Genomic DNA, 14526 nt, shown 5'->3' on the forward strand with positions numbered 1-14526 from the left:
TCAGTTTGGAAACACACTGTAGCTTTGTCTCTCTCTAGCAAGTGATCTTAGGCAAACTTACCTGAGTTTTCATTTTTGATCTGTAAAATAAACTCACCTTTCGTAGGGTAGTAGAATTAGAATTCAATGTGGTGCAATGTAATAAAGAGCCTAGCATAAAGTAGGCCCTCAATACATGGAAGCTATTGTTATGGCAAAACCTGAGGAGGGCAATGGAACCTGCAGTGAGTTCTCCTACTCGCCACATCCACACATAGCTGCACGAGACACGCTGCATGCCCCTAAAATCCCTCCATTTGAAACTTATTTCCAAAAGAAAAATTTATCCCTATTCCATTTGTCTTCTTTGTAAATTGAAATACTCTGGGTATGGATAATCTCAAAAGTCACTAATAAACTAGAATTAATCTTTGAGATGCTTTGCTTCTCTCCAGATAGAACATTATGATCCCGAATGCCTGGGGGAAGAGAAAAATGTGCTTCAGCTCTAAAAGATTCAAGTTCAGTGAGTCCTCCTCACTCCTCACCTCAGTCCTTCCTGCTGGGATCCCCTCTTTCTGGCGGAACACCATGTTATCTCAAATGATTATGGATTCTTTAGAAATGGAAAAATATCTTTTATTCTTACTGTTTGTCCTGTGAGAGCAGCCCTGATGACTTTTAACTCAAGAATGCCAGGAGTTTCTACCACTACTTTTGTTTCATCTCTTGATGGCATGGATGGTTTGCCAATAAAACGTGCACAGGTGTGTTCTTTTTGCTTTGGCGGCGCGGGGGTGGGGTGTGGGGTGGGGGGTGGAGTGTGGGGTGGGGGGTGGGGGGGCTGGAGTGCATAGGTAGTAGTGAATGACCTGGAAGTCCTCAGAACCCCCCCAGGGAAGGTAAATATCTAAATCTCCTCACTAAAAAGAGAATTGCCTAGAATGAATACCTTCCAGAAGTCACTCTCTGGGATTGTTTTTACTTGATGCGTTTTCTATATTTTAAATTATTTACTGTTTTTTTTCCATTAAATTTTTATAACCAAGATAATTTTTATTGAATGTATCTTTCTTTCAAGACACCAGAATATTTAAATGCTGAGCAGAGTTTCAAAATTATGACATTAATATGAGGCACAAAGAAAGTTTTATGACAAAGGAATTAAAGTCCTCTATTTGTAGATTTAATTTGGATTCTCATAGTTCTCTAACTCATCATTCATGCCTGTATCTTCTGAGCCTGTGGAAATGATATCTGTTGTAGTTTTAGATTTTGATGTTCTCATATCTGTAGAATTATTGCCCCAATATGTGCTGCTCTCTGCACTCTTAGAAAAAGATGTATCTGATACACCTTCTGATGGATGAAAGTAAGACATAGTGGCCAGCTCTGGGTTGACGGAGTAGTATTGACTACTACAACTTCTATAACTGAAAAAGAAAAGAACTTATATCAATATCAAGAAGTGGTTTTAATTGCACACATTTGTTATCAACTTAGAAAAGCATCCACAAAATTAAAATATATAAATTCTGTCTAATGTATTAGTAACATATGGATGATAGTTTTTATTTAATTGTAATTTTATTATACTTAATACTTGTTTGAATGAAGCATGTTTCAAATTTCAAGACTAGGATTTGAAACCAGTTTACTAAAACAATAAAAGTTGCCTTAATAAAAGTTTAATAAGAAACATGTACAATGAAATTAAATTAGGGGGAATAAATACCTAGGGTAAAAATACAGTTTTAATGGACCAGAGAAATATGCCATTCATCAAAAACACCATAATCAAAAGAATGGAATTAATGATAATTGTGAATATTAAGCAATTTTGTTGGGATTTTCAAAAGTAGTCTGTTACTTTTTAAATAATTTTTAAATAATCCCTTCATCAGGCTTGAATTGAATTTAATATTTTTGTAAGAGCTAATGGATAGGACTCAAGGTGTAAATGTGACAGAGATTTGCTGTTTTTGGAAGGTCCCAGGCTTGCTTGAATGAAAAATGTTAGATGCTGAGCAGATGTGCTATTTAGAACAGAATATATAGCCCTTTTGCTCCCAGGCTATTGGGGGAAAAAAAAAAAGAAAAAGAAAAAAAAGGAGAAGCCTATCTAGAGTCTCTACATCCTTTCTAATTAACTAGAGTTATTTCTGTCTCTAGATGACTATCTAAAATATTGGGGAAAAGTTCAAGTAAGATGTTCCCAGAGAGACAGTCCCATGATTAAATTAACAAGCTTCTGCACAGCCAGGGAAACTATCAACAGAGCAAATAGATAACCTACAGAATGGGAGAAAATATAAACATGTTATATATCCCATAAAGGAATAATAACCAGAATCTACAAAGAACTCAAGCAAATCATCAAGAAAAAAAATCAAACAACCCCATTAAAAAGTAGGCAAAAAACATAAACAGAAACTTTTCAAAAGAAGATAGACTAATGACCAATAAACATATGAAAAAATGCTCAACATCACTCTCATCAGAGTAATGCAAATCAAAAACACAATGAGATATTACCTAACCCCAGTGAGAATGGCTTTTATCAAGAAGTCCCAAAACAACAGATGCTGGCATGGATAAGGAGAGAAAGGAGCACTTATACACCATTGGTGGGACTGCAAACTACTGAAACCTCTATGGAAAATAGTATGGAGATTCCTTAAAGAACTGAAAGTGGACCTACTGTTTGATCCAGGAATCCCACTGTTGGATATTTACCTAAAGGAAAAAAAGTCAGTTTGTCAAAAGAACACTTGTGCTAGAATGTTTATTACAGCACAATTCACAATTGCAAAGATGTGGAATCAACCCAAATGCCCAGCAATTCATGAATGTATCAATAAAATGTGGCATATGTATACCATGGAGTACTACTCAGCCATAAAAATGAATTAATACCTTTTGCAACAATCTGAATGGAATTGGAGACCATTCTCATAAGTATCACAAGAATGGCAAAACAAATACTACACATACTCACTGTTAAATTGGAATTAACTGATCAGCACTTATGTGCACAGATGGAAGTAAAACTCAGTGGACATCATGCAGGTTGGAGGGGGGAGGAGGGGATGGTTGAAATCATACCTAACGGGTATAGTGTACACTATCTGGGGGATGGGCACACTTATAACTTTGACTCAAGCAGTACAAAAACAATCCATGCAACCAAAACATTTGTACCCCCATAATATTCTGAAATAAAATTAAATAGAAAACATTAAAAATCAAAATGAAAACTGAAAAATAAAAGAAAATAAAATATTAGGGAAAAGTTCAAGTAAGATGTTCCCTGAGAGACAGTCCCATGATCCTTCTGAATAGGGGAAATGGAGTCAAACTGAATACCTTATAGATAAATTTTGGGGTCACATTTTTCTAACAATCTACTTAAGAAAGGAGAGAGAGGGTTTGACATCATTCATTAGTTATGGAGACTGCAGAGGTCTGCAGACTTACCTGAGCTGCTTCAGTTTGTACAGTGTGGCAGCACAGAATGCGCAGAGGACCACAAAAAGGATGAGGGTCATCAACGAGATGCCCAGCATTAATTTGATCTTAAGATCCTCTAGATCTGGCCGCTTGTTTGGGGTTGTGGCATTCAAATCAGAATCTGAGAGGAAAGAAAGAAAATGCAATAGAAAATAGTGTGTTCTTTGTGTTTCCCTGAGGAGTAAGGATTGCAAAGCAAGTGCAGAAAAATCCTCCACCATCTGGAATAGTCATTGCCCACTCCCCCCTCCCCCAGGCAGTGCAAAGGAGAAAGCTACTCCCTATGGTCCAGTACTCTTAACTTTTCCTTTAACCTTCACAGCAATCCTGGTGGAGCTGTCCTTAGCTCCATTTTACAGGATCACAGAAGTTTATGAATTTGCTCATGGCACAGAATAAGTGGTTTCAAACTCAGGTTCCCGATGTCAAAATGTGTATGTAGCAGTCTTCCTCCCTAACTTTACTAGAAACCAGTTTAAATAACCTATCATCTCTGAATGGATAGTTATTAAAAACAATTGGCTTACACACAAGAAACTAGTCCTTTAGGAGGGAAAGCTGTGTGTTCTACTGTTGGGACCCGTAGTGATTTTTCTTTTAAGGTAAAGGGATAGGGTCTGGAATGCTTTCTCTATGAGGCTTAGGAGCTTTGTTCGCCACTTTATTACTCAGAAGATTGAACCTAGTTCACTAGACATTACAAAGAAAAATGGAAACAACTTACTTAACTTTCTAAGTTAAATTATATCTGGATCCAGAGATATCAAGACTTTTTACTAAATTTATTAGTGAAGATGTATCTTTACTACCAAATTTTACATTTTCCTGAACATATATCTGATTTAATAAACATTATATAATTATGATTTTAGATGACCGTGTTGTTATTTCCTTTCTTCCTAGTTTCGTCCCACAAACCCAAAAGTTCCAAAGGTTCTTTTTTTAAAAACTATTTTCTAGGTAATGATGTTTAGGTAATAAGCAATGACAAACTGCCATGTCTGTATTCTCTGATTTTTAGAAGTTGTAATTGTCAAAGCATGACCTCAGACTAAGTAAAGTACAATGTATACAGTTGTATACAGGTGTCAATGACTGTTTTATGGCTTTGAGGCTGATTATTTTGGAAATAAATTATGTTAAAATGGGCTGGGCTCCTGAATTGCTATTCTAACACCTGAAAGTGTTTTTTATAAAGAGGTATGCTCATAGTATATTTTACTGATCAAGTTGATATCAGAACTAGAGAAGGGTTTGGAATTCCTAATCAGTGGAAGTTACAGAAAAGCTAATTACAAGCGTGGACAGGTTTTCTCTAAACCTCAGTTTCCTCATCTGTAAAATGGAGATAATACCAACTTCATGGAGTTGCTGTGAGGACTGACATAATGTATCTAAAGTATCTGGCATGTAGTATGTGCTCAACAAATAATAAAATCAATTGAGCTCAATTTAGTCACTTAAATATTAAATAAGAGAAATAACAAAGTATTTCTAAAATGACCCAGCATTGGTCATTCCTATATATAACTTTTCTAAATAAAGAAGAATCACTCCATTTCCTTGAAGCACCACAAGGCAAATGGCTATACTTGTCAAATAATAGTTTAGAGCTGAGGAGACAGATCTTAGATACATCATCGGATGCTATTTTTCAATCATTTATTTGTAGGACAGAGGTTTCGGGGGAAATTAACATATTGCTTTGTCATAAAAATTTCTATTCAGATAAGTTCTTTTATAAATATAATTAATCCATTAATGACAATTGTATTCAGCAACAGGAACTCACATTCACTGCTGGTGGGAATATAAAATGGTACAACTACCTTGAAAGTTTGGTTGCTTGTTACAAAGCTAAACATACTCTTACCATATGATATAGCAATTGTTCTCCTAGGTAGTTACCCAAAAGACTTGAAAACTTATGTTCACACAGATGTTTATAGCAGCTTTATTTAGAATTGCTCAAATTTGAAGCAATCAAGATGTCCTTCAATAGGTGAATGAACTGGGGCACATCCATACAATGGAATATCAGTGATATAAAGAAATGAGTGATCAAGCCACAGAAAGGCATAGAGGAATCCTAAATGCATATTGAGAAGTAAAAGCAGCCAATCTGAAGAGGTCACATACTGTATAATTCCAACTACATGACATTCTAGAAAAGACAAAACTAGAGAGAGAGTAAAAAGATCAGTGTTTGTACAGGTTTGGGCTAGACAGGAACAGAGGAATGAATTGGTGGGGGCAGAAGGGATTTTAGGGCAGTTAAACTTGTGTATGTTACTGTGATGGTGGATACATGACATCGTGCATTTGTGAAAATCCCAAGAACTGTATAACACAAAGAAGGAACCCTAAAGTAAGCTACGGACTCAGTAATAATGTATCAGTATTTGTTCATAAACTATAGCAAATGTACCACACCAATACAAGGTGTTGATAGTAGGGGAAACTAAGAAGGGGAGATGTGGGAATTCTGTACATCTGCTAAATTTTTCTTTAAACCTAAACTGCTGTAAAAGTCTATTTTTAAAAGACTGCATTCTATATATTCTACCCCATTTGGTTTACCTGTTTCAAGAATGAAAACTACAGAACAGGAAAATGGTAATAGTTATCTGCAAAATGTAACTGGAGAAGAGTGCTTAAGAGCTGTAACCCTCCTAAACAGCCAATGTCCACTCTGACAGGATGCTAGCGTTAGCCACCACAATACCCACTTAGATACACCATACATTATGAGGGAAAATAGTATCACCATGCAGGAACTAAAATGTGTGCGAGTATTTATGTATCTATTAATTGAAGTACTTTGTTCTTACTTGGAATTGGGTGGAATAATTGATCTTTATCGTCCATCCCCGTTGTTCCATTTATAGCTGTTGAAACAATAAACTGGTGTTATGGAAACAACATTCATTTGCTAAAATTATTGTATGTTTATATGTATGTATGTATAACATGCACAGTCTGTCCTCATTGTTCATGGTGGTTATGTTCTCTGAAGTCACCATAAACCTTGAATTAGCAAATCCTGAACTGCTGCTCCTAGGGGACGTTATGGGGTTAGATTCCTGTGAGTCTGCTCACAGCATTTTCATCAACTGATCAATACATAACTTTGTTTTATGTGTATTTCTGCTTAGAGATACTTTAATATAAATTGGTGATTCATTAACATTGAACTCATAGTAAACCACACTATAACTCTTGTCTGAATGAAGCTTCTCTAATACACATATTTTCTCTGTCAGGCACATCATAGTTTTCTTGCACTTAGGAACACTAACCAGTAATTTGACACTGCACTTGGGGGCCATTTTAAACAGCAAAATAGTCAACAAAAAAGCATAAAAATTTAATTGAAATGGTGTTATAAGGACTGCAAAAATGGCACTTATCTACAGTATGAGAGCTGAAAAAAGAAGGCAGATTATTGCCTTGTTCTACACCTCAGGTGGGAATGTGTGTGTCAGGCAATGAAAATTTTTCAAAACTTTGCCATGTCCACAAATGACCCGGAAGGTGCTGCAAGTATTGATTTTGGGGTGACAAATATTAGTGAGTAGAGGAAACAGAATACAATTATAAAACAGAAATACAGAATATGCAAATAATGAGGATCAACTGAATGTGGTATATATTTTACATATATAATGCATATATGTCTCTGTGATATGTGTATTACATTTATACATATATATATGTGTGCACAAACATTACATTTATACACACATGCATAGAAATGATGTGTACATTACATTGTACATACATGCTTATATATTTATGATAGATGCATTACTTTTATGAATGCAAATGTTTTGATATATACTTTGCGTTTATACTTGCATCTCCACATGCTTACTTACATAGTGCTCCAAATAAATTAAATTGAATGACTAGATTTTAACATTGTAGGAGAATAAAGAATTTGCGAGGGCTATTAGAAAATGTGTGACAGTTTATTACCTTTCTGGATTTGTTTTGCATTTACTTATTACGTGTGGCAGCAAAATGTTGGACTTACTGACTCTTTGTATGAGAAGTATTTAGACTGATCTTGGTTTTCTAACACAGATTTTAGAAATCCAAAACATTTTCCCAGCTACCTAACTGTATGAATTTACCTTTAGCTAACATTGTCCAAAATGCAGGCACATTTGGGGTTGTTTCTGTTTAAAAAAAGAAAAGAGAGAGAGAGAAAGAACAGGATAACAAAATAAGGCAATTGGCTTTGGTAACACTCATTCGTTAGTTTAGTCATTTAGCAGTTATACTTTGAGTTGCTATCATGTTCTAGACCCTGCTGTTGGCACTAGGTTATACAAGTGAACAAGGCACAGGAGTTATACTCAAGGAACCCACCTTTATTTTGGATGCAGACAAGAGCCATTGTTGATTATGTTGCAGGATAATGAAAGCTTTAATACAATGCACAGGCGGTATGCACAGGACCTAATTCAATTTGTAAAGGCCAGAAACCCTTCAAAAGGGAGATGATTCTCCAATATAGGCTTAGAGGACTAAGAATTGTTTACCAGGCAAATGAGGCAAGAAAGAACTCATTCTAGCTATGAGCAAATTCAGAGTCATAAATAAGCAGGTTCAGTAGGCTCTGGGAGTTTCAGGTAGTCTGAAGTGAAGAATGTAGTTGGGGAATGTGATCAGAGATGAAATTGGAAAGTTTTCACAGTGGCCAGAACATTTTGGACTTGATATGCTTGGTTAAGAAGTTTGAACATGACCTCAAACCTATTAGTAAATTACTCAAGTCATTTAAGAAGAAGGATACCAGGATGATCAGGTTTCCATTTTAAACATACCAAAAAAAGTAGATACATTTTTTTAGTAGTGTTAAAGATGCAAACTAATTCAGAGTAATCATATTAGAAACATACTTGGATTGCATGAACTAGAGAAAATAGGGTTTCATGTAATGACAGGTAAGTATTCATTGTCTTCAATTAGACCACTCATTCAAGACCTTAGAGGAGAGTCATCCTGTGTTGTTATGGTTTCACAAACATTTTATAGGGAACAATATTTTTGGCAGGAAAATGAAACGGTGAGTTTGATTTTGTAGCTTCTCACTCCCAAACCCCCATCTTGAATAATCTTAGGAAATACTAATAATTGACTCTAACCAAACCAGAGATATGTTTGTCCTCAAGTAGGTAAAAATTTTTATATTATTATTAAAATAAATATTTAACATATTCAATATATTTATATATGATAAATACAAGTTTAAATTTATATTTATAAATATATAAGTATATTTTATATAATTATAAACAGATTAATTCATAAATCTGTATTTAATATAGGTATAAATATAGTTATTTTTTATTAAATTAAAATTCTATTTCTAAAAAAGATCACCTCCCCTCCCTTGTCAGGTACATTTGAAAATTGACTCTTACACATTTACTGTTTAAAGGATTTTAGAATGACTTTAAAATGTAGCAGTATAAATTCTTTAAGCATGCTATTACTTTATATTATGCTCAGAGTAGTGAAACTTAAATTTTTAAGTTATATAATGATATACTCCAGGTATGAATACATTGTAATAGTTTTAATACTTTGAATGTTTTTATGAGAGGGTACTTGAGTTTCTTCTTCAGGTTTTCCAGAAGCATTGAGGAGTTTAACTAGGAAAACAGAAAAAGGATTAATGGCATATAAAAATACGGACTAAACATCTGTGATTAGGTATATTTTATTGTTTGTTTTAGAGACTGGGTCTCACACTGTCACCCAGGCCATAGTCCAGTGGCACAATCATAGCTCACAGCAGCCTCAAATTCCTGGACTCAAGCAATCCTCCTGCCTCGTCCTCCCAAAGTGCTGGGGTTACAGATGTGAGCCACTATGCCCAGCCTGACTATGCATATTTTAAAGCTACAAATGGAAGAAAGAAGAGAGAAGAAATGGAAGAGAATGACAGTTACATTTTCCTGAAATAAAGAAAGAGAATGAAGACAGTATTGAAGAAATACAGTTTTTGTAATAATGGGTGCCTGAGGTGGGATTCACATGCCCATACTGTGTGAGAGAGAGAAAAAGCAGGAAACACGGGGCCTTGCCCCCCAAAGGTAAGGAAGATCTCTTTGAGGAGAAGATTGGCTCCAGATGGCTTCCTGCACAGGCTTTGAAACGATCCTCTCTGTCCAGAGCAGCCTGGTGGCTGGTCCGTTTGACACCAGAAAGGGAGGCTGCATGAGTTTGCTTGCAGATTGGAAACAAAGGTTTGGATATAAAAATTAAGAACTACAAATAAAGGATTCTGAGGCCTAATTTAGTATCTGTCTCAGTCTATAATGTGTCCCTTTGCAAGTATGTCATTAAGAGAATGTTTGGGAACAGTTGTGACTGCAGGGCCATTTTTTCCCCAGGGAGATGGCCGTTTCAGTTAACTTTGCTTAATACAGGAGTCAATAAAGTTCCACACGGAGTACAGGGCACCCCACGACAGGAGGAGTTCTACAGAGAGGCAGAATGAATTCAGACTGAGCCCACAAACCCATTATAGGTATCTTGCTGACAAGAAAGAATTGATAAAGGAATCTGTTACTGGAGTTGATAATGATTCAGGCAGGACTCGAAAAATTGGTAAGGAATCCTTAAACTCTGCCTTAATCTCCCTTAGATTGCCTTGGCTTACTCCCCTTCCTTCAGAGTTTTAGGGGCTCTACTTAAGCAAGCAATCCTGAGTCAAAATTATCCTGGTGGTCTCCATTTCCTTGGGGGCATGTTCCTCTGGGACATCCCCACCATGTCAGCATGCCTCCTCCTGTCACAGCCCCATTTAAAACAGCAGGAATTTCTTTTTCCAACCCAACTTTCCTTGACAATCCTCTGGGGCCTGAATCATGGACTAGAAGTTAGAATTTTGCAATCTCTTCCATGGGTCCTCTCCTCAGTAACCCATATCCTATGGGAATTTAAGGTACCTGCGTCTGCTTAAGAGCTGGCTTTCCACGTCTCAGCCCAAACAACTCAAGATGTTGCTTGCTGTGCACAAGCAAGATTCCCATGAGCGATTTACCTAAGCAATGTATGCCCTTTAAATGTCACTGTCCTCATTCAAAATTGCTCAAAATATTCCATTCTTGTCAAGCCAGCTTTATTAATAATTAGGCATTACTGAGTCTGGTTTTCTGTAGTATTGAAATTGCCACAGCCAGAAACATTCTCTCTTCCCTATTTAAAGCTAAAGGTAAAAATCAGAAGGGAGATTTAAGAAATGTGGGTTTAAGAAAGATGTGTAATTTCCTAGAATCCTAAATTTGGTTATTATTTAATTTTTCTTTCCACAGGAAGCAAATACATGAGGTTTAGAAATATAAGAACCTCCTTGGTTTCTGAAATGATCAGTGCAATGACTATGGCGTTCCACGAGTATGGGTGTGTGAGGACTCGGGAGAAAAACCGAGAGGAAAGTCAAGAATTCAGCTGGATTCCAGATCATAGAATCTACTTTAAAGGGAAAGTGTTAGTCTTGTTGAAGAACTAAGACTTCTTTCCTCCCTGACACTCTCTAGGGCTGTTTTGAGACCCCACTTTAAGGGCTTTCACATGTAGAATGGTGCCTTTCAGTACTTACAGTTTTTTAGAGAAAATTTCAGATCGGTTGTTGCACTCACGGATATTTCAGACTCAGTGCCATTAGGATTTTGTGTCGTCAACACATCTAAAAACATAAAATAAAAAGTCTTCAACAACAAGTTAAGTCACTTTTTGTTTCTTTACATTTTTCCTCATTTGATTTTTTATAAAAAAATATATGCACTAATTCCTAAAAAAAAAAAAAGGATAAAAAAATGTTTGAGTCATTTTTGCATCTACAAAATAAGAAAGTAGGGCAAGGAACAAATATAAAATTCATGAAGGAAAAAGCCAAATTAGTACCCTTTTGCTGAATGACTTTTTCTGAGAAGTAATTATTAAGGACATTTACGGAAAATGTAGCTGCATAACAGGTGCCGAAGTAGATTTGTAGATGTGCAATGTTATCACTGTTTGTATTGACATTATCAAAAAATCAAGTAAGAAGCACTGATCCTTGAACCTTCTGTTAGACTAAGGAACATTCAGCTAAAAAAGCATATGGTTCAATAACAATCAAGGTCCCCCATATATACTCACAGTTACATATACACATAAAGAATCCTGCTTTTAAGACTCATCAGTGGGGTTGGTTGTCATTCAAAACTAATGTACATGTTCATCCAACAAAAGGGGCAAAGTAAGTTGGATCAAGATAGTAGACCGAACACACATGTGTCTCCTCTCTCCGAAATCTCATAGAATAACAGAAAATTTTGTATATACACGAATGCATGGGTGTATGTTTAATATACACATATATATTTACTTCGTCCTTTGTGAGAATACAAAGAGAGATACACCCAAGTGTGTATATGAGAAGAACGTACAAAGGGAGAACTGTACATTCTCTAAATGTTCTCTAACAAGAGAACAGATAAATAAATCATGGAACATCAATTTATAGAATACTATGTATCCATTAAAATTAATGAGGTAGATGTGATAAAGTTCCAGAGTTATTAAATGAGAAAAGCAAGTGATAGTATAAGTTTTTAGTATGGTTCCATTCATGTTATATGTGTGTCTGTGTATGTGTGTGGGGGAATATATATAAAATGTAAAAGATTTTTTGTTTAATTGAAATAATTATCAAACACTTGATTTATTGATCCTCTTTTTAATTTAAAATAGAGGTACATGCTATTTTAAAGACATGATTTGTGTTGTACCATTTTGCACACAGTAGAGGCAGACTACACATAGCAGAAGCAGTCTAGTGGTAGATTAGATACCACTCCTGCCTCTGCTTCCTAGTAACTATGAAATCTCTCTGAGCACCAGGGACTTTTTTTTCACCTACAGAAGAGGGATATTGATTCATCAAGGAAGAAATAGAAATACAACATATGCATTATAATTTTCAAAGTGCTTGAATGTATATATATCTTTATTGTTTTTCTTTTTCATTGATTAATATTAATAGAGATGCCAGAATAATTAAATTTAATCTTAATTTTTAATAAGAGTTTCTTAGGAACTTTTCAGTTTTTAGAATGGTACACCTTATAAGGACATGGAAAGGAAGCCCATATGAGGAATGATGACGAATGAACTAAATTTTCATGGACCTTCCAAACATCTAGAAGTCAGTTTGTTATAGGTTGAATTGTGTCTACCCAAAAAAGATATGTTAAAGTCCTAACCCCTGGTACCTCAGAATGTGATCTTATTTAGAAAGAGGGTCATTGCAGATGTAATTAAACTGGAGTAGGGTGGGCTCCTAATCGTATATGACTGGTGTCCTTATAAGAAGAGGGAAATTTGCACACAGAGATACAGGGAGAACGTCATGTAAAAGGGAGGCAGAAACTGGAGTGATGCTGCCTCAAGCCAAGGAACACCTGGGGCTACCAGAAGCTGGAAGAGTCAAGGAAGGATTCTCACCAAGCAGCTTTGGTGAGAGCCTTTACTTCATTGGCCAAAACTTTGATTTTGGACTAAGAGCCTCCAGAACTGTTAGAGAATATATATCTGGGTTTTTTTTTGAGCCACCCAGTTTGTGGTACTTTGTTTCAGGAGACTTAGGAAATGAATACACATCTCTAAATAAATTTTGCTTACCTCTCCATCAAATTTAGGTCAATTCTTACTAATGTGAATAAAAAGCCACGATACCATGAAGAACCAGGGCAGTTACAAATAATTACCAAGTGAACCTTGTTAAACTTCATAACAGCTCATGAAAAGACTTGTAGGAAATAAGGATTTCATTTAATATACTGAAAATTCTTTATGGTAAACTGGAATGCAAGAAGTAGGAAATAAAATGATTATGGGAGTTTAAGAAGGAGAGCTAAATCAATTGAGTATAATCAGCTTTTGTACCTGTATTGCTGTTTTAAAGACTTACATTGTTTTATATCTCTGAAATAATTGCCAGTTTTCTCATTAGCAGGAGCACCACCATCTTCCCCGTGATGTTCATCTTCCTCTAAAGGCAACATACTGGGTAATGCTAACAGAAAAGTATGACATACCATGGATCAGAAATATATTGGTTGCTTTTACTACTATTTTTTCCTAACTGCATTTTCCCCCCACAAAGGATTTAAGGCAGATATTTAAAATATAACTTATACCATATCTCCAACAATAAACTTTATATCATCTTGTAGAAAATTGCTACATACCAATTTTTCATGATTACGGATCATCTTTCTTACCTACTATTTCCGGGAAAGTTTTAAATGCTTACTCACCTGCATTAGTGGGCTTCAAAGTGTTACTCTCTGAGGAAAAAACCCCAGATAGTAAAATAAACAATATAAAACTCATTGGGAAATTGATGGGATTTGTCCAGTAATCCAGTGCCTCTTCCTGGAGTTTCCTTTCTGTGGCCCACACGGTCCTATGACTGACCAGGACATTATGACATCACTGTTAGATGGGAGTCAGAATGCTGGGCAGGAAATCCCAAGAGCTCTGTGACTCCGTCTGAAGACTTTATCTTTGGTACTATGATGGTTTTTAGTTTTTTAAAATAAACCATCACAGGAGTTTTTTAAATGAAAGTTAATAAATATATTCTGGTGAAATAATGTTAGTTATTGGTTTCTAGATTTTAAAGAACCACTAATATTGTTGATAGTAAACAGATCTTTTTGATTTTCAAAGCATTACAATGTTATAGATTCTTTTGGATAAGTGCAATCAAAATGTCTGTTAAAAACTAGTCAGAGAAACCAAGATTCAATCCAAATGCCCTGCAAATTCTGGTTCACAGACTATGTTAACTACAATTCTTTAGGAGATGTTTTCTGAAATGTCTTTCTTGTATTTTATGACCTATATTCTTTATAAAACATAAAATATTTGTTTTGCTTAGAACATTTTTATCAATGAAACTCATCTTTGCCTTCACATACAGATGGAGAAAATCTAATATTTAATTGGTCAGAAGAGGACTTAGGTATA

General features: G+C 35.4%; 1 protein-coding gene across 1 annotated transcript; it reads right to left on the reverse strand.

The window, feature by feature from the left end:
• Positions 1 to 1037: 1037 nt before the first annotated feature.
• On the reverse strand, positions 1038 to 14044 carry EQTN (equatorin). Its single transcript, XM_012764388.3, has 8 exons — positions 13812 to 14044; positions 13463 to 13567; positions 11108 to 11194; positions 9084 to 9152; positions 7626 to 7670; positions 6321 to 6377; positions 3457 to 3610; positions 1038 to 1412 (listed from the first exon to the last, which is right to left on the reverse strand). Exons 1-8 carry the CDS (start codon positions 13885 to 13887, stop codon positions 1166 to 1168), a joined length of 840 nt encoding a protein of 279 aa, XP_012619842.1. The 5' UTR covers positions 13888 to 14044; the 3' UTR covers positions 1038 to 1165.
• Positions 14045 to 14526: the final 482 nt, after the last annotated feature.

This window comes from Microcebus murinus, chromosome 12, assembly GCF_040939455.1.
Source record: "Microcebus murinus isolate Inina chromosome 12, M.murinus_Inina_mat1.0, whole genome shotgun sequence".
NCBI classification, from domain to species: Eukaryota; Metazoa; Chordata; class Mammalia; order Primates; family Cheirogaleidae; genus Microcebus; species Microcebus murinus.